The sequence below is a fragment of the Lemur catta genome, chromosome 23 (genome assembly GCF_020740605.2).
Source record: "Lemur catta isolate mLemCat1 chromosome 23, mLemCat1.pri, whole genome shotgun sequence".
NCBI lineage: Eukaryota > Metazoa > Chordata > Mammalia > Primates > Lemuridae > Lemur > Lemur catta.
In genome coordinates this window covers 4498921-4516655 of record NC_059150.1, presented here as the reverse complement: position 1 = coordinate 4516655, position 17735 = coordinate 4498921, and the positions used below count along the sequence as shown (strand labels likewise).

The 17735-nt window shown below is 53.9% G+C and overlaps 1 protein-coding gene across 1 annotated transcript in view; it reads right to left on the bottom strand.

Moving 5' to 3' along the window:
* The window catches only part of PPFIA4 (PTPRF interacting protein alpha 4), a 47822-nt gene that overhangs the window by 4481 nt on the left and 25606 nt on the right, over nucleotides 1-17735 (bottom strand). The window contains exons 16-28 of the mRNA XM_045536276.1: nucleotides 16760-17000; nucleotides 16308-16343; nucleotides 15958-16091; nucleotides 15509-15675; nucleotides 13239-13332; nucleotides 12619-12700; nucleotides 11885-12085; nucleotides 11090-11152; nucleotides 10442-10468; nucleotides 8368-8543; nucleotides 4774-4871; nucleotides 3953-4128; nucleotides 1683-1751 (exon numbers count right to left, since the gene is read on the bottom strand). Of these exons, the coding sequence (XP_045392232.1) occupies nucleotides 1683-1751; nucleotides 3953-4128; nucleotides 4774-4871; nucleotides 8368-8543; nucleotides 10442-10468; nucleotides 11090-11152; nucleotides 11885-12085; nucleotides 12619-12700; nucleotides 13239-13332; nucleotides 15509-15675; nucleotides 15958-16091; nucleotides 16308-16343; nucleotides 16760-17000 (1564 nt within the window). The remainder of the gene's footprint in view (nucleotides 1-1682; nucleotides 1752-3952; nucleotides 4129-4773; nucleotides 4872-8367; nucleotides 8544-10441; nucleotides 10469-11089; nucleotides 11153-11884; nucleotides 12086-12618; nucleotides 12701-13238; nucleotides 13333-15508; nucleotides 15676-15957; nucleotides 16092-16307; nucleotides 16344-16759; nucleotides 17001-17735) is intronic.

The following is a 17735-nucleotide window of genomic DNA, read 5'->3' as shown; positions in this document are numbered from 1 at the left end:
AAACTCTGTGTTCCCAGGGGCAGAAACCATGAAAAGTTGCCTCCTTGAGCTTTGATTTCCTCATCTGTAATATGGGGATAATAACCCTCTCACATAGTGATTACTGTCATAAAGTGAGACATCTGTCACCATTATACCACCACGCCTGGCCCAATGCCTGGCACAGAGCACATATTCAAAGAATATTTTTGTAAGGATGAGGAAAGACTAACTAGCTTTTTGGTTTTGTTTTTTTGTATTTTTTGTTTTCTTGAGACAGGAGCTCACTATATCACCCAGGCTGGTCTTGAACTCCTGACCTCAAGCCATCCTCTCATCTCAATCTCCTGAGTAGCTGGGACTACAGACACAAGCTACCGCACCCAGCTCTAAATTGTTTTCTAAGTCAGAAAACACTGTATTAATACACATACACATACACACACACACACACACACACACACACACACACATATATCTGAGTCATTTTTCCAGACAGCAACAAAGAAAGCTGAGATCCCAGGTGTGGGGGGGATAAGTAGGAGGGTCAGGATCACACAGGCGTTGGGAAAATTAAGATCTCTCAGAGGGGGGACAGCTGGGGGGTCTGAAAGTTTGTTTACTCCTTTATTAGAAAAAACTATATACATACACACACACACACACACACACACACACACACACACACACACACACACACAGAGATTTTTCCCCAAACTTCAAGCTACCTCTGTGAAGAATACCTACATCCACAAATTCTGTGCATTCCTGAGAGTGACCTGTCTACTGAGGCAGAAAAGGTGAGGCTGAGCCCTGTTAAACCCAACTAAGAAACAATGATCTGATTGAAGATGGAGAAGCTAAAAATAAACATCCTCTGGGCTCTTTTCTAACTTGCTTGCAGCCAAATCAGCGAAGGCAGACCTGGCAGGCAAGGCTGGTGACAGGAAAGGGACTCGGGAGAGGGCAGGGAGGGGGAGGTGGGGGCCGTGTCCTCAGAAAACAGGTGAGGAGGTGGGTGTCTCTAAGGGGCGCATGTGGCTCAGGATGTCGGGTCTTCCCTAAACTCCAGGGGAAGGGCCAGTGAAATCAAGTACCAGGGACTATTGCTTCAGTAACCAGGAGGGCTGAGAGAGGAAAACTTTAACTTGGTGTGAAGGTCGTGCTGAGAGTGAAACTAGGGAGAAAGCCATGTGTTTAGCTGCGTCGACTGCACTGAGGAACAAAAGTGCAGAGCTGTCGTGGCACAGCCTCAGCAGGGCCTCCCCCTGCAAACACCACACTACTGTGGGATGAGCTGGAATCCTACTGAGCAGGCGGGAGGTGTGCGGGGCTCGTGGCCCTGAAGATACGGGGTATGAGAGATAAGGACAAAGGTATAATCCCAAAGCTTTGATCCTGTGTGGTTAGGAGGGCTGGGCCCAGAGTTGGAAGGTGCCAGAAGTGTAACATATAGGGGCCTTCAGGTTTGTACAAGGAATGAGTTTCATAGACTTCTCCACAGCCTATTGCTACCCAAAGATAAGTCCTGCCAGCCTGGCCTGCCCCCCAAACCCCTGACATCACCCCATCACTTCTGGCTCTCTTCCCTCAGTCCAGCCCAGCAGTCGGCAGCCCAGGGAAAGCAGAACTCATGAACTTCAATCCCATGAGCCAGTGATGACCAAATCCCCAAGGCCCCTAATTTATGGCCAAATACTCACATCATCTAGCTTCCGGTCTGTGCCCAAAGCCAACAGGTTATTGAACTCCCGCTCCATTACCTGGCGCGCCTGGACGAGAGAAGGAAAAGGTGGGAGGTTATGGTTAATGACCTCTGTGCCGTCTTTCACCTGCTTCCTAGGGCCCAAGGGCAGAGACGGGGACTTTCAGCACAGTTAGCCATTAGAGGCCTTCACGCAGCTTCCTGATGCTGCTACTTCTAGCAAACCTCAGAAATGAAACTGTAAGCCTTAGGAGTCTTTCACAGGGAGCAAATTAGGAAAATGTAATTTTTTTAAAAGGAGGATCATAGAGCATGTGGATGGACAGGCTTTACCTACAGCAAAAAAACAAAATTGTCTAAAAGGAAAATCATGCCTGACTTCCTTTCTGGAGGGGTAAATAAGCATATAGACCATGGATAACCAGAACGTAACTTATTTGGATTAAATAAATATATCTGATAAGGTTCCACATTGAAAACTTAAATTAGGAAGACTGCTCGGCTGTGGTCATTGGTGACCCCTGGGGTGTGTGGGGCACACGGGCTTTCCCCAGGCCTCTTAGGAGACCAACTCATGGGAAGTTGTGAGACGTGCCAGAAACAGGAAAGTTTTCAAAACTGCCACCAGATATTTTTTAATGAAGGATGCTACATTGAGTCAGATACTACTTCTCCCAATAGCTAAGCTAAATGACTGGCTCAGGAAAACAAGAAAGGTCAGAAAGCAATAGAGAGGTGTCCCTGCTACTATTTACAGAATTATTGCTATCTTCAAAAACTGAATGCATTTAGAGATGGGAAACCAAAGAAAGAGAAAGGCCCATTTCTGGGCAAAACCTATTAACCACAGAGTTCCATAAGGACAGTCTTTCTCAGTATGGGATTATAATATTTTTATAAATGATCTTAAGGGAGAAGCATAGTAAATCTTCAAGTATCCCAGTCACATTGCTCCTCTGGGTAGCGAAGGGTGACAAAGATAGGTACACACTTCGGAAGCATCTCGCAAAGCTGTGTGAGTGGGCAGGGAGGCGGCAAATGAGGTTCTAGGTGGGCAAGTGGAGAGAAATTGCACTTGGGAGACTCCAAGCTCTTCTTAGAGAATGAGGGACCTGTGCTTTCTGTTTTGGCTGGTCGGGGGGTCACCGCAGAGAGTCTACAGGACACGCTGGCCCTGTGCACTGCCACCACCCCCAAAGGCCAACACACTGTCCTGAATTATGGGACAACACAGCTCTACCCGCACTCAAGCCAAAACGTGTTTGCTCCCAGAATAGCCTGTGCCGCTCTGGTGGCTGAATTTCAAAAGAGACCTGACAGCTGCAAACAGTCCAGACAAGGGCAGCTAAAGCCATCAGGGCACAGAGGCAAGTCTATGTGGGGAAAGGCTAAAGGAATTAAGGCCACTCTGTCTGGAGAGACGGGGCTTGGGCCACAGGCAACACAATCAGAGTTGATGAAATCACAAAAGGTGAGAACTGGTCGGACACAAACCCATTTACCAAACCTAAACTATTAGGACAAAGCAGTTCCTTCCCCAGGGAAGGCCTGACAGGGGCACATTTGGGACAAATACAATCAGGAAGTACTTTACACAACAAGTTGTACTGCTGGAATCCATTACCCCCAGGAAGTTAGAAAGGCCAAAAATATAAATAGGTTCAAGAGAATTTAGATATATTCTGGGATGACAGCTCCATAAAAATGATGAAATGTAATTTAAGGAGATGTTTAATCTTTTGAGCTGTTGACAGGGAGACAAAGCCCTGGCATGGAGAGGCTCTGGGCTGTGTAATTCAGTATATTTAGCTTTTTTAAGCCTGGGGGCCCAGAATCAGGTCCCTAGGATGGCAGTCAAAGGAGAGATGGATTCTCTGGTCCCTGTGGGCCCCGGGGCCCGTTCTCCTCTAAAAACAGTCAGGTCAGAGAAGCAGGTTGTGCAAAAGGCAGGAACAGTCTTCTCTACGAACAGGGCTTGGGAGGAGCTGGGGGTACCCACAGCAGTGTGGGATACACGTCGTAAGCACACACCACATTCCAGGCCTGTGCTAGGCATGCTCTGTACGTAAAGGACACGTGTACCCGAGGGGGTCTGGTTATGTACAGCGACCACCTGGAGGTTTGAGGACATTGTGATCTGTTCTGGGACAGGCCCCAGAAAAGGCCCGCACAAAGACCCCCTAAGCCTCCATGTGTGAGAGAGAGAATGAAAGAGAGCAAGGGAGGGAGGTAGGGAGGGCAGGAGAGAGAAATTAAAAGGTGGCCCACCTGGGTGTTCTGCGTGGGGATCTGGAGGACCAGGGCCAGCGTATTGTGGTCGAAGTTCTCGTCCAGGGCCAGCAGGGCACCGTGCACACCACTCTCCTGCAGGTTGCCCGCGTAGTCCCGGAGCCCAATGGACTGGACCCAGTGAACCACCTGGTCATTGGTCCACACCAGCACATCTGGACGGTGGGGGAAGAAAAGGGGCAGAAAGAAAAGGGGCCCTCTGGAGACAGAAGTAGGGCTCCCCAGACCCACGGCCCCCGTCCACCTGCTCTCTGGCTCACACCCCACCCCCAGCTTTCCACATCTTTCTGTCCTCCCTGGCGCCTGGGCTCCTGGAGAACCAGCCACTCCTCACCCCATCCCTGCCAGCCTGCAGGACTTGGGGTCAGGCTCCCAGCTTTCTCCCCAGAGCCCCTGCGCAGGTCAACCCCCTGCCCCAGGCTGGAATGGCCTTCGTCCTACTCCTGCTGCCTTCAGGGTCTCCTCTAAGACCCGCCTCTCTTTCCCATCCGACCCCACCCAAACCGAGTACCATGAGCACACCAGGCTACAGCACTGGGGGGGGGGGGGCGTTCACTGCATCTGTCCAGCTGGTGGCCGCTGTTCCATGTGCATGTGAGGGAGGGGTATGACAGCCAAATGGGCGTGGACTGTCTCCTTTATCAAGCTGGGAGCCCCCTGAGGTTGGGGCTGCATCTTCACTCTCAGCTTTAGAGCTTCCCAGAGGTCTCCTCCCCGCGGCGCTGCCCGAGGCAGGAACCAGCAAGGCAGGCGATTCCGCGCCTTTTCCGAGGAGGCCCCGCCCAGCCTGAGCAGCGTACCCTTGATCTCGTGCTGGCTCTCCTCCCGCCTCTTCTCCAGCTCCTTCCGGTCGTAATTCAGCCTCTTCAGACACATGATGCCATACTGCAGGCTGGTTCTGCGGGCACACAGCCCTGAGCCACAGCCGCAGTGGGCCGCGTCCCCACCCGCCTGCCCCACATCCAGCTCGGTCACGCACAGAGAGCACCCCAGCCCCCTCCCGCTCTCCTCCTCCCTACCCCGGGCTTACCCACAGTCTACCCCAACACCTGCCCCGGCTGTTTCCCTCTCTCCGCCTACCCCATGTCCTCCCTCTCAGCCAGGGAGTGGGCCTGGGGGTTGATTGATGGAAGAAAAGTTCTTTGAATGAAATCAACATGTCCCTCCCTCTCCAGGCACTGGAATGACAAAGACCCCTACTGCCCGCAAATCAAAGAAAAAGCCATAACAAGATACTCCTTTGTGTGCCCATTTCACGCAGCGTTCTCACAATGTCTATGAGATGCTACATGATCTGTTCCCTTACCTGTCTGACCCCCTTGGCCACTCTTCCTCTCACTCTCACTGCTGCAGCCACACTGACACCCCTGCTGTTCCTCAAACACAGCAACCTCGCTAGGCCTGCAGGCCCCAGGGCCTTTGCACTAGCTGCTCCAGGCCCTCTGCCTGGACCACTCCTCCCCTAGTTTGCTGCATAGCTCACTCCTTCATCTCCCTTAAGGCTTTGCAGAAATGTCAACTTCTCCATCCAATTCACTAGTCACCTTGTTCTTCAGATTTAAAACTGCAATATCACATCACCACCCCTGGCCACACTCCCACCATACCAAATATTCATTGTTCCTTGACTGTCCCTTCCAGTTAGAATGTAAGCTCATGAAGGCAGGGAACTTTGTTGTATTTACTGATCTTAAACCCCTAGCACATAGTACGGACTGTTTAAATGCTTGATGAATTAAATGAAATAATTCATGTAAACTACTAAAAGCACTTAAAACAGTACCAGGGGCATAGTAAGCACTCAATAACTAAGCCAGTCTGAGAACCATAGATTCTGTGGGTTAAAAGGGACCCAGAAGAGGCCATCAGTCCAAGCTCCCACCTAATACAGGAGTCACTTCTACATCATCCTTCAGAGTAGTCACCGACCCTGTGCCTGAATACCTCCAGTGACAGGGAACTTATTACCTCTCAAAGCAGCTCATTCTTTCCTGGAAAAATTGTAGTGTTCTTCCTTAACTTGAATACTACTTTGTCATTCATCCTCTCTGGGTTTTTTCATCTATGGAGGAACAGAAGGTCCCTCCTATCTCTAACTGCTTTGACTCTATTATTTGGGCCACCGCTTTGTGATACTAAATTGTGTATACTGTCCCCTCCTTCTTTCCCCTCAGTTTTATCCAGGAAACCTCTCTGCCAAAAACGGTCTCTCCCTCACAGGTCAGAGACACCCTGTCTGGGAACCCTTTCCTGGCTCCAGCCACCCACGTGTTGCTCGAGCCACTGGTGTAACCTGTGGTCCACTGAGAGGGGCGTAAGCACACACAACCCATGGCTGGAAATGCCTTCTGTCTAATTTCAATCTCACGAGAATTTTCAGTCCAGTTCCCAGGCCTTTCAAAGCTGTTGCATAGCATAGCAAAAATACACGGCCCTTAAAGGTAGCTTAACCTGGGTGTAGCCCGCTCTGCCACCACTAGCTGAGGGGCACTCACACCTCTCCCGCAGGACCCAGCCCCTGGACAATCACAGGCACTTGGGGACGGAAGCACCATCAGGGTGGCGTTTCCGATTACTGCGTGTGCCGTCCTACCAAAACAGGAGCCCCTTAAGGAGCACTGTGTCCCCAGGAAAGGGGCTCTGAGTTGGGTGTCAAGAGACCAGGGTTTGAGCCACATCCTCTCACCAGGCTGAGTGACCTGAGGGAGCTCAGCCTCTACTGGACTTGCTTTCTCTACATGTAGAATAAGAGTTTTTAAAGGTCCCTTTCTTGCCATAAAAATCATGATTTGAAAGAATTTTTAGACATAAGAACGTGCTTGTGAAACATTAAGCGGAATAAGTGCAGGTGTATCCAGAGCTGAGGTGAGGGACAGGAAATGCTCTGGAAACTCCGAAGTACTCCCGATGCTGAGCTGAATCTAGACCCGCGTGTGCGGCCGGGCTGTCTCTGGGACCGGGCGGGGCCAGGCTGCCAGACCCTCCAGCGGCCCGGGCACACCCCGGCCTGGTGGCGGAACGGCTCTCCTCTCCCAGCCCTGTCAGTCACTGAGTGAGGGACAGGTGCAGCCGGCCGGGCAGCCTCCCCGGCAGAGACAAAAGATTCCCTTTCAGCCCCAGTGGATTGTGGGGGAAGGGGGCAGACGGGAGGACATAACCTTCCCTCACAAGTCAGCCCGCACGCGGGGGTCAGGAAGGCTGAGGGTTCCAGGACAGGAGGCGCTGCAGTGTGGTGGCCAGAGCGTTGGACTCGAGCCAGCAGACATGGGTCCCCCCTGTACTCTGCTGTCACTCCCAAGTGACACTGGGCTGCTGTTCCTTCTGATGCCTCAATTTCCTCATCCATAAAATGGGAGGTTAACTAGATCCTTTCCAGATTTAACTCTGTATGGTATATGAGTTGGAGAGACCCGGGAACATCCACAGAGCCCTGAGGGAACCTTGAAAGCCACAGCCCCAGCCCCACCTGGTCTCATTAGCCACACAAGGCAAAAGACCTGGCTCAAAGAGCCACCTGTGTGACTTGGAGCTGCATGTTAAGAAGGACTTCCTGGAAACTCCTGGAACGGTTCCCACCCACGGCGCTCCCCGGCACAAACACCTGCCGAGCCCAGGCAGGTAAGGCACGGGAGGGCGGCCCTGGGGCTGGCCCACCTGCCCGAGAGGGCACTGCCGTCCACCTTCGGCGGGCTGTCCCCATGCACGACTGTGTTGACAGAGCTTTCCATTTTTCAAGAGGAGCCAGAACTCCAGAATTTTGTATAAAATCGCCTACTGTTTAAATACTGGCAACTAAATTTGTAATTTTTAAAACGCATGTGGGCCAAACAAAGTACATCTGTGGGCCAAATTCTGCCCACGGGCTGCCGGTTTGGGACCTCTGCTGCAGACACGTTTGAACAGAAGATCTTTTCAGCAAAGAGGAGAGGACTGGATGACATCCTATAAAAAAAGGATGTGAGTTTAAAGCCAAGAGGCGCCAATCTGGGATCTTGGCAGGGCAAAGGCCCAGAAAGACCTTTCCCCTTGACTTGGAAGGAATGAGACTCCTAAATTAAACACTGGGTTCAGTTTGAGTCTTCTCAGGGTAAACACAGAGGACTCAGCAAGTCCAAAGACAAGCAATGAAATTCAAACCTGGGGGAAAACCTCAAAGAAGGTGAAGCTAAAGAGAAATGACACTTTGTGTCTTAGGGTTAGAGGTAAAAGGATCAAACCTTCAAATTGTAGGATCAGACAAGGCTGCAACAGGGAGGTTTGCCCAAAAGGGAGGCCTGTTACCACCCAGAACGGACCACAGAAAGAGACAGAGCACCTCTATGGCCGGGGACAGACCCCCAGAGTTGGGGGAGGCCCGTGCTGGGGAGGTGGCCCCGGGCTCCAGCCTCACTCACCGATGGAAGCTGTCCACCATCTTCAGGTGGACCCGCAGGTCCTTCTTGGTGAGGTGATCCAGCATGCGCGCGTCCACCAGGCACTCCATGAAGTAGCTGCGGTACTGGGGCAGCCCCAGGCTGGGCAGCCACTCGTTCCCGATCCACTCGTGGTTCATGTCCCCATAGGCCAGGGTCTGCAGAACAAGATGGAGGAGGCCATGGGGGAGGAAGGCGGAGCCAGCAGGTTGCAGCTGGCGTAGCTGGTTGGGAGAAACATCCATCCTCCACCCATGAGGGAAGGAGGGCAGTTCAGTAAGATCTCAGTTTATCTTCACTAAGAGGCCGGTCACGGTGGGAGGCGGGGATTTTAAACGGAACTTTTTAAGATCTCTAACTGATACGGTTCCACTCCTGCATCAATTATCTACACTAATAACAGAGGCAACTCCCCAGGCGGGAGAGGACACGAATCCTTCCCGTGGACTCTGGAATGCGTTTGCGGTGCTGAGCAGCAGACTTGCCTTCCTGATTCTCACAGAGCCTCGGGCCCGCTGAGCCCAGGAGAGAGGCTGTGTCACAGAGGACCTGCAGTGTGGCAAGGGAAGCCCATCTCGCTCTGAAAACCGCTGGCCTCGCACAGTCTATAGGAAGGTAAGTGTTGGCTGGAGACGGAAAAAAATACAGGGCGAGTGGCCTGTGTCTGAATAACCAGCACTCAGTTCTCTAAGGCCTGGTCCACTGCACGGATTCTCCAGGCCCTCTGTTGCTTGCCCATTACCCCCTCGGCCCGGCTCCGCGAGGCCTGCCGCTCGGACGTGGCTCCTGGTGGGGGCAGGGGCTCCCTGAGCACCCACCCTTAGAAAGTTCTAGTTTTCCCAGTGACCCTCCATCACGCCTTCCTTGCCCCACTTGATGTTTTTACACTGAAAAGTCTTCTGTTATCTTTTTTTTTTTTTTTTTCCTCAAAAGACAAGGTCTCGCTATGTTGCCCAGGCTGGTCTCAAACTCCTGGCCTCAAGCCTCCTGCCTTGGCCTCCCAAGTAGCTGGGATTATAGGCCTGAGCCACGATCGGCTGTTTTGTTATCTTTTAGAATGTAATCACTGATACATACATAACTACATATAACACGTGTTCATTACTAAGCATGAAAATGAAGTCAGCACGTGTGGCCGCCGTCTGAGTTAAGCAGCAGAGTGTCACCCACTGTCACACCCTCCCTCCTGCTCTTCTTCCCCTTCGGGTCTCCTGCTGCCCCCTAAGAGGTAACCACGGTGCTAAGTTTTCCATTATTCCTTTGGTTTTAAAAAATTGTCTTACGGTTTTTACAATCACCAGTGTATATTTCTCTAAACAATATATTATTAATTTTGCTTGGTTTTGAGATAGGGTATCTGTGAATCTTTTAGAATTTGTGTTTTTCATTTAACGTATATCTCAGTCTCTCCATCTCCTCTGCTGAGCAGGGTTTCCCTGGGTGCAGGTGCAGTAACTGACTCCTCCCCTCCTGCCGATGGGGTCCCCCTGCTGCCCCGCTCTTCCGTCCTCTTCGCCGCTCCCGTCACTACCCGCTACTGTCTCTTTATTGGTTTATATATTGAGATTGCCTTTCTATCTCTATTGATACGGTTTGTTTATTGATATTACCCCTTTGTTTGTTTCCTGATCCATGAGGGCTTTATTTGTTCACTTCTATATCCAGAGAGCCTAATACGTTATATTTGCTCAATAAATATTTGCTCATTAAATGAATGAATGAAAGTCCTTTGCTCAGTTCACCAGGGGCACCTGCTGAAAGGGACAGGGAGAGGAAGAAGATCATACTAATATGAGTCTCATTTCCGGCAAAAGAGTCACACTGAGGAGAAGCGCCAGGAATACAGGGGACACAGCCCTCCAGGGCTCCTCACCTGCCACCCTGAGAGACCAGAACAAGTAGCTAAAGGAACTGGAGTGGGGTGTGCTGGCAGGAGAAGAGAACCTGGGTCCAGGGCACAACTGGACCGAGAAAGTCCTCCCGGGGAGAGAACCTATTAGAAGAATATGTCCTGAACTTCCGGGAGTTGGTTCTAGACCCAGGGAGGGAGGCTTACCTGAGCCCAGCTGCCCTCCTCACTGTCCTAGCAGGAACAAGGCAGCGTGTCAGGGGAAACAGGCAAAGTCAAGAAACCTGGCGGCTTCTGCCCCAAGCCCCATCAAGGAGAGGGAAAAGCCACCCCAGTATCTGGGTGGGTGACCAGGGCGAGCTTGCTGGGATGGTTAAGAGAGAACAGAAGGCTGATGTGTGCACCCATGTTTGCAGTTAGAGGGCAGCAAACGTGTGAGGCAAAAACACACTTCTGTGCCTCCCAGGCTTGAGTGGGAGCCAGGTGAGACGCCAGGCTGTCCCAACCCTCCCTGTTCCTGCAACAAGGGCTGAACACAAGGGCAGGGACTCCGGCTCAGGCCCAGAGCCAGGACGAAGCCCTCCCAGCCCACCTCTCCTCCCCTGCAGCACACCAGTGGCCCAGGGTAAGCTGTGACCCTCTGAAATAGCCCCCCCCCCACATCAACTGCTCCCAGTCTCACCCCTCTCCCCACAACCCTCCACCCTGGGAACAGAACCTGATCACACATCAGGGACATCAATCTTACGTTAGATCTGCAACCCCCTCTGACTTCCCACAACCTTCCCCTCATCCTCGGGGCAGTCATTAGTCCTAACCCCAGGCCCAGGGCCCAGGGCCCAGGGCCAGACTCACTGTTTTAGTAGATGTTGCCAGAGTTTCCATCTCTTCATGGGTGACCCAGACGTTCCCAGAAGACTGCAGGCAGAGAGAAAACCTAGCTGGTTCTGGGTGTGGGTCCCAGGATCCCCATTAGGCCGGGAACCCCAAGGACAAGGACAAAACTCCCTCCCCCTGAGTCCTCCCACAGGCCCAGCCCAGAGCTCTGCACACTTCCTAGCTCTGGGCCACCTGACAGCAGAAGATGCGTCCCTTTCATCGTCACACCCGCGCTGCTCAGCACGGGACGGGGCACACGGAAAGTGCTCAGTAACAGTTTCCTGATGAACATGAATGAATGATGCCGATCTGGAATGTGGGCCGACTCCAGTCACAGAGATGGACAATAACAAAAGATTTTACCCTGAGGGTCAGCGGAGCAGTCTGCATTCTTTCTTGTGTTGAGGTTAGAAGACCAGGACGGAAGGAATTCACAGAAGCCCTACTCCCTCTGTTTCCCCCAACCTGGCAATAATACCAAACCCCAGAAGGTCCATCCTAGAAACTCTGCCCAGAGATCTGGAATTATCGGCAGGAGAGAGACGGGGACATGGAGCCCATGGGTGGTATGTGGGAGGCAGGTCACCAGGCCTGCTGGGGTCCTCCTAGGATCAATGTCACACCCTCTCGAAGACCAAGGAGAGCCCTCCGTGGGATGGGACGGAAGGGGCAGGGCTCAAGGTTACCATCTTCCCAAAGCCCAAGGGGAGACTTCGCAAACACTATCCCAAGGCCTCTGAAAATGTCCTGGGTGAGGGAGAGGCCACTCACGGTCCTGGAGGTGGGCGGGGCGGAGGGGCTCGTCAGCGACACCATCTCCTGGATGGCCAGCCGGAGCTTGAGCCGGTGCAGGGCATTGCTGATGCCAATCTCCCGCTGGATCTCTGTGTCCGACAGGGCGGACATGATGGCACCGCTCTTGACGTTGGCCCGGCAGGCTGCCACGTACCACGCGGGCATCCCCACCCAGAGCTGCAGACACGGGGCACAGGAGGGTAATTCAGCCCCTTCCCCTAAGACCTGGGCCCCACTGCCGAGAACCTGGCAATACCACGGGGCAAGGGCCAGCCCTCGTCCATGACTCGGTACAGCAAAGGCAGCACACAGGAGTGCAGAGGTAAACATCATCACATCCCTCTCTTTCTCGTTTTACAGACCAAAAATCTGAGGGCTGGGAAGGTGAAGGGATTTTCCCAGCATGGCATGGGTGCGGGCAGCCTATGAGAAGACTCAAACTGCCTGTGAAAGTCTAGAGCATCGGTGGTCAGGTCCCCTTATCCAAACTTAGCCACCCACGAAGCATCAGTAAGCAGCATCAATCTGTCCTCCGAGTGACTGGTATGTGTGCTTGTTGGGGGAGGGGGACAGGGGCTAAATGCCGTATGGCACATGGCACCTGGCAGGGGAGAAACATGCCGGGAAAGTTCTAGGAACACCACCTCCTCGTCCCACACCACACATCCTGCCCTCCAGACCCCTGAGTGGCCTCCCCATGCCGGGCGTACCTCCAGCCAGGAGACCACAGTGGGGCCGTCCCACTGGGCAAAGGGCGTTCCTTTTCTGCGAGCATCTTCAAGCAGCTGGTGTCTTGTAGGAAGAGGAACAACAACAGTCACTGGCCTTCCTTCTCTCACCCATGCTTGCTCCTGGGGACCACTGGGCCATGCCAAGAGGTGGACTCCTACTACCCCTGCTCCCCATCCCTGGACTTCCTCTGCTCTGTGCCTGAAGCAATGTGACACCAAGAAATGGGGCAGGAACACCTCTCCACCCCCAGAAGGCGAGGGGCTCTTACTGTGTTTGCACACGACCTAACACTGACTTAGCCATTTCCATCTGCCCTGCCAGAGACCCACAGGTCCCAGGTCACTCTCTCACAGCCCCCAGGTCAGTCTCTCACGGCCCCCAGGTCACTCTCCCACAGCCCCCTTGCCTCCTTCTCTCTCGGGGCACCATAAGAGCTGTCCCCAACCCTGTTCTGCCCACCTGGGCCAGGCCAGCTCAGTTCAGGAAAGGCCTAGCTGGGCTCTGGCTCCCTGAGCTCAGCCCCATGGCAGCCCAGGGGAAGGAAAGTGGGTGGGGGTGCTGGGCACCCCCTGGGCAGAACATGGTCTGTGGCTCTTACTTCTTCTTCAACCGCCGGTCCTTCTCTGCCTGGGTCCCCAGCTTGGCAGGCACCATGGGCTCCTGCAGACTGAGCTCGGAGTCTGTCAGCGTAACTAGAAGGGAAGAGATGGATGTGTCAGCCAGGCCCTCCCCTTCTCCTCCCCTGGCCTAGACCAGGGGCAGGTAGGGCAGCAGCAGGAGGCTCCTCAGCACAGGACAACCCAGGAGGGCCTGAGGGGGCCACTCATTATTCCTGGAGCCTCTGCTCAACGTCCTTGCATCCAGGCAGTCCCAGAGTGGCACCAAGTATGTCATCCCCAGCCCAGAGAGTCCCCCTGGGAGCCTCAGCCCTGGACATATTTTCCAGCCAAATGGACCAAAGTTGTCCCACCCTAGACTCCCAGACAGAACCTGTTCTGCCTCCAAGCCAAGGTACAAAGAAAACCCAGCCAGCCAGACACGAGCGGGCCACAAGGCTGAGAGAGAAGGATCATCCTGACCTGGATCAGGGGTGGCAACACTGGCACATGGAGAGATGTCTCTGTCGGCCCCCTCTGGGTGCGCTCACTCGCACAACCGCGAAGGGGAACATGCACAGCTCTGTCTTCTGCAAAGGGTCTCCTCGAATTGATGCCAGAACCCCACAGAACTCGTGGCAGAAGCTTAGAATTCATTTAAGTCCCGGTCACTGCCCACAGTCCACAGGGCGCAGCAGATGTGGGTAACCCAGAAGCCAATCTGAGCTGCTGTCTTAGGTTTATGTGCCAGTGTGGTGTGGGGGACACAGAAACTCATAAAGCTGCACACAAAACACCTGTCCCCCGACCGGGCCTTGCGGCTTCCCCGTCTGTGGCTGCTCCACAGCTGCCCTCACCCCTGTGGACGGGGGAGGAGGGTGCTCTACCTCACTCCAGGGCCCCCTTCCCCTCCTCCCCGTTCCTCCTCCTCCTCTTCCTCCTCCTCACTCAGCTAGCTCAGTTCTGATTCACATCTTCCTGAGGTGCAGAAAATAATTATGCATTTTGGGTTCAAAGGTTCCTTTCTTCTAGTTGATCAAGTTCTTCCCCTGCATGAAATGCATCAGTGCTCTCACTGCCCCGGGGGGACTTCCGAACCTCTTCACCAGATGCCTCGAGGCCCCGAGCTGGCCCCAGCCTGGCTGTCCAGTCCCCTCTCCCGGATCCTCCCACCCTTTCTTCTCCACTTTGAACACACTTAAGTGCAAACAGCACTCTCACCCACAAATCTCTCCCTCTCCCAGGCCACCCCCTTCCCCTCACACACAGAGCCCTCCTTGGCTTAGCTAATTCCTACCTGGCTCCCAGAGGAAGTCACTCCTGCTGCCCCTGCCACTCCTTGGCCAAGTTCTGAGATCCAGAAGCACCCTGGGCGTATCGCTCCCATGAGATTATTTTGGAATCATCTCTTTATTTTTCTCTTTTCATTACCTACTGAGCTCCTTAGGAATGGACTATCAATCCAACACCCATTACTAAGCCATACAGTAGTTACTCAGTAAATGTGTGTGGAACAAATGACTAAAAAGATGACAGAAAGAAAAGGAGAGGGGAGGGGAAGGAAGGAAGGAAAGAAGAAAGAGAAGAAGCGGACAAAGAAAGCTACCATGCATCGCGTGCCCACCACATGCCTCGCACACACTACAACTTTGTATTATCACAGAGGTCATAACGATGCTGTCCGTGCCCAAGCGCACTCTTGAATTCAGCGTCTACAAAGCTAGAATTAGGTATCAGAATATTTTGAGTCCTGGAGGCCAGATGTACTAGAAATAAGCTCTAATCAGGACCCGACTCTTCTAAAGAAAGAACCAAGAATCTCGTGAAGATGCTAAAAACCTCCCCACTGGGAGAAATTTCGGAGGCCCAATCTTCCCCTCGATACAGGAAACCGGCTCACAGCATGACAAATGCATAGCCACCCTGCCGCTGCCTGACGCCTCTAGTGGCAGGAGCTTGCCACCTGTCCAGGCTGCCTCTAGTGGCAGGAGCTTGCCACCTGTCCAGGCTGCCTCTAGTGGCAGGAGCTTGCCACCTGTCCAGGCTGCCTCTAGTGGCAGGAGCTTGCCACCTGTCCAGGCTGCCTCTAGTGGCAGGAGCTTGCCACCTGTCCAGGCAGTCCATCCACCCCACCACGAAACAGCTCTGCCCGCCTGTGGCTTCCACCCATTGGTCCCTGGGGGACAAGCAGGGAAGGCCGGATCCGAGTATACCCTCCTGCTTCTGGCACCCCTATGCCCGCCCAGACCTCTGCTTGGAAGGGGACAGAGACCGTGGCCCGTGGCTCCATCGCGACTCAGCTGGATCAGCCTGCCCTTCTCCTTCTTCCCAAACAGGCGGCCAATGGACGACTTGATGCCCTTGCGCTTGGCACCCTTGTGCAAGGAGTCCTGGCTGCTGTTGCTGCTGCTGGGGTTGCTGCCCTGATCCTCCAAGGCACTACAGGACGACAGCCAGGAGCGCGTGGAATAAGAAGAAATACACTTAAGTTACAGCAGGAGAGATGGAAGTTAGACCTCAGGAAGTATCAGAATTGGGGTGAGGGCGAGAGGGTATGATCAGAGCAGGTGACTAAGGGAGACATGGGAACATTCTTCCCTGATGGCGTTTCAAAGAGAAGTGAGACATTCGGGTGCCTGGGACAGGCAAGATGCAGTCCCTGCAGAGGCAGAAGGAGGGATGAGGTGACCTTGGGATGGAGAGACCAGCGGTCTCTCTTACCTCTTGCCTTCTTCCTGGCTCAGGGCTGGGTGGCCAAGCTTCTCTAGCCGCAGCGTCCTGGGTGAGGAAGGAGGAGAAGTCTCACATTTTATGGTGGCTTTATCCTCTCGGTTCTCTTCCCGAGACACTGGCGACTGAACAGACAGTGGAGCCGTCAGGGGGTACAGGGAGAGATGTGGGGCCTGCCTACCCAGCCCAGAAGAGGCAGAGGAGCGTGGAGAAACACAGTGGGAAGGCCCTGGCGCCTCTCTGAGTTCGGACTCAGACTCAAGGGCCTGGGGGGAGAAGCCGGAAGGGAAGGGCCTGGGAGCAAGGAACCCGTGAGTACCTGGACAGCGGGCAGCACTCACCAGCAGCTTCCTCCTATGCTTCCTTAAGTCACTGGGCTGGAAGAGAGAGCAAAGGGTGAGCCGGACTCACCCACTGGATGCCCTAAAGCCAACCCCAAGGGGAGCCCAGCGGTCTTAGGGTGAGAAGACTGGATTCAGTGCCTCACGCAGGCCGGGAGAGAATACCACATCAGAAAAAAGGTGGCCTGGACAAACAAGCCAGGGCTCCCTCTGCAAGAGAGGAAGGGGTGTGGGCAGTGGGGAGTCTCCTAAGCATTCTGGGCTTATCCAAAGGAGGCAACAAGGAAGGTACCACATGGGGCCTTTCCAAACCCAGGACACCTGGTGGCCTGACGTGATGGGGTCTGCACACATCATGGGGAGAAGACGCCAGGCCCAGCTGAGAGAAGTGGAGCCACCGTCCCTTGTAACCTCCCCCAGTGCCGAGCCCAGTGCTGCCAGTTGCCTCTCACCAGGGTCATGACCCCCATTCGGTCCAGGCCCTGGGCAGCGCTGCGGGAGGTGAGCTTGGGTGTGGAGCGGCCGCTGAGTGGGGGCGACGCGCTGGCCAGCGACAGGGCGGTCAGAGAGGTGGGGATGGAGCCGCGCTTGCGCAGGTGCGTCAGGTTCAGGGCCTCCATGCTGCCGCTGGTCACACGCGTCTCGATCTCCTCGGCGCGGAGCTCCGTGGACTCCTTCTCTTCCTGAATCATCCTGGCAGGTGGGCAAAACCAGACCTCACCATTAGCCCCGCAAGGCCCGGCGGGAGGCAGAGCTGGGCGATGCCCACACCCGCCGCCCCATGACCACACACAGAAGGCAACGCCCGCTGCTTCTGGCATTGCCGGGAGGGACACGTTCTAGCAGGCACGCCAGGCTCTGTCCCACTGGAGCTGAGAAACGCGTCTCTCTTATTAGCTGGCCTATCCCCCCGCCCCCGCCCGCCCCAGTTTAACAAAAGCAGTTGCTGGGGAAGGAGGCAATTTGGTCATTGGAACACGAACCACCCTGGAAGTCAGACGTCTTGTCCTACCACTAATTACAAGGGTGACCTTGAGTGAAGCATTTTGCTCTCTGTGCCTCTGTTCCCAACACTGCAATGTCTGCAGCAGTCTAAGTCAGTAGTTCCCAAATAGGAATTTTAACCGATGCTGAGCCCCGATGGGTTTGCCTTGTTCCGTGGAAAAATGAGAGCAATGATGATAATGGTGTTGCGTGTACAGGAGGCCCTCAGCGAGCAGCGTGTACACACTCACACGGACACATGCTGGTGCAAAGGCGCCAACTCTTCTCTTTCAAAAACAAAGAACTTGTCTTTACTCTTTATTCTGAGAGTATGTCTTTCCTGCTTTAGGGATGTTAAAATGGCCTTTCTTTTGCAGAATGATTGTGAAAGTAAATGGTAGTTATCTTCAATGTCTTACTTTGCAAAACAAAAAGTTGGTGGCC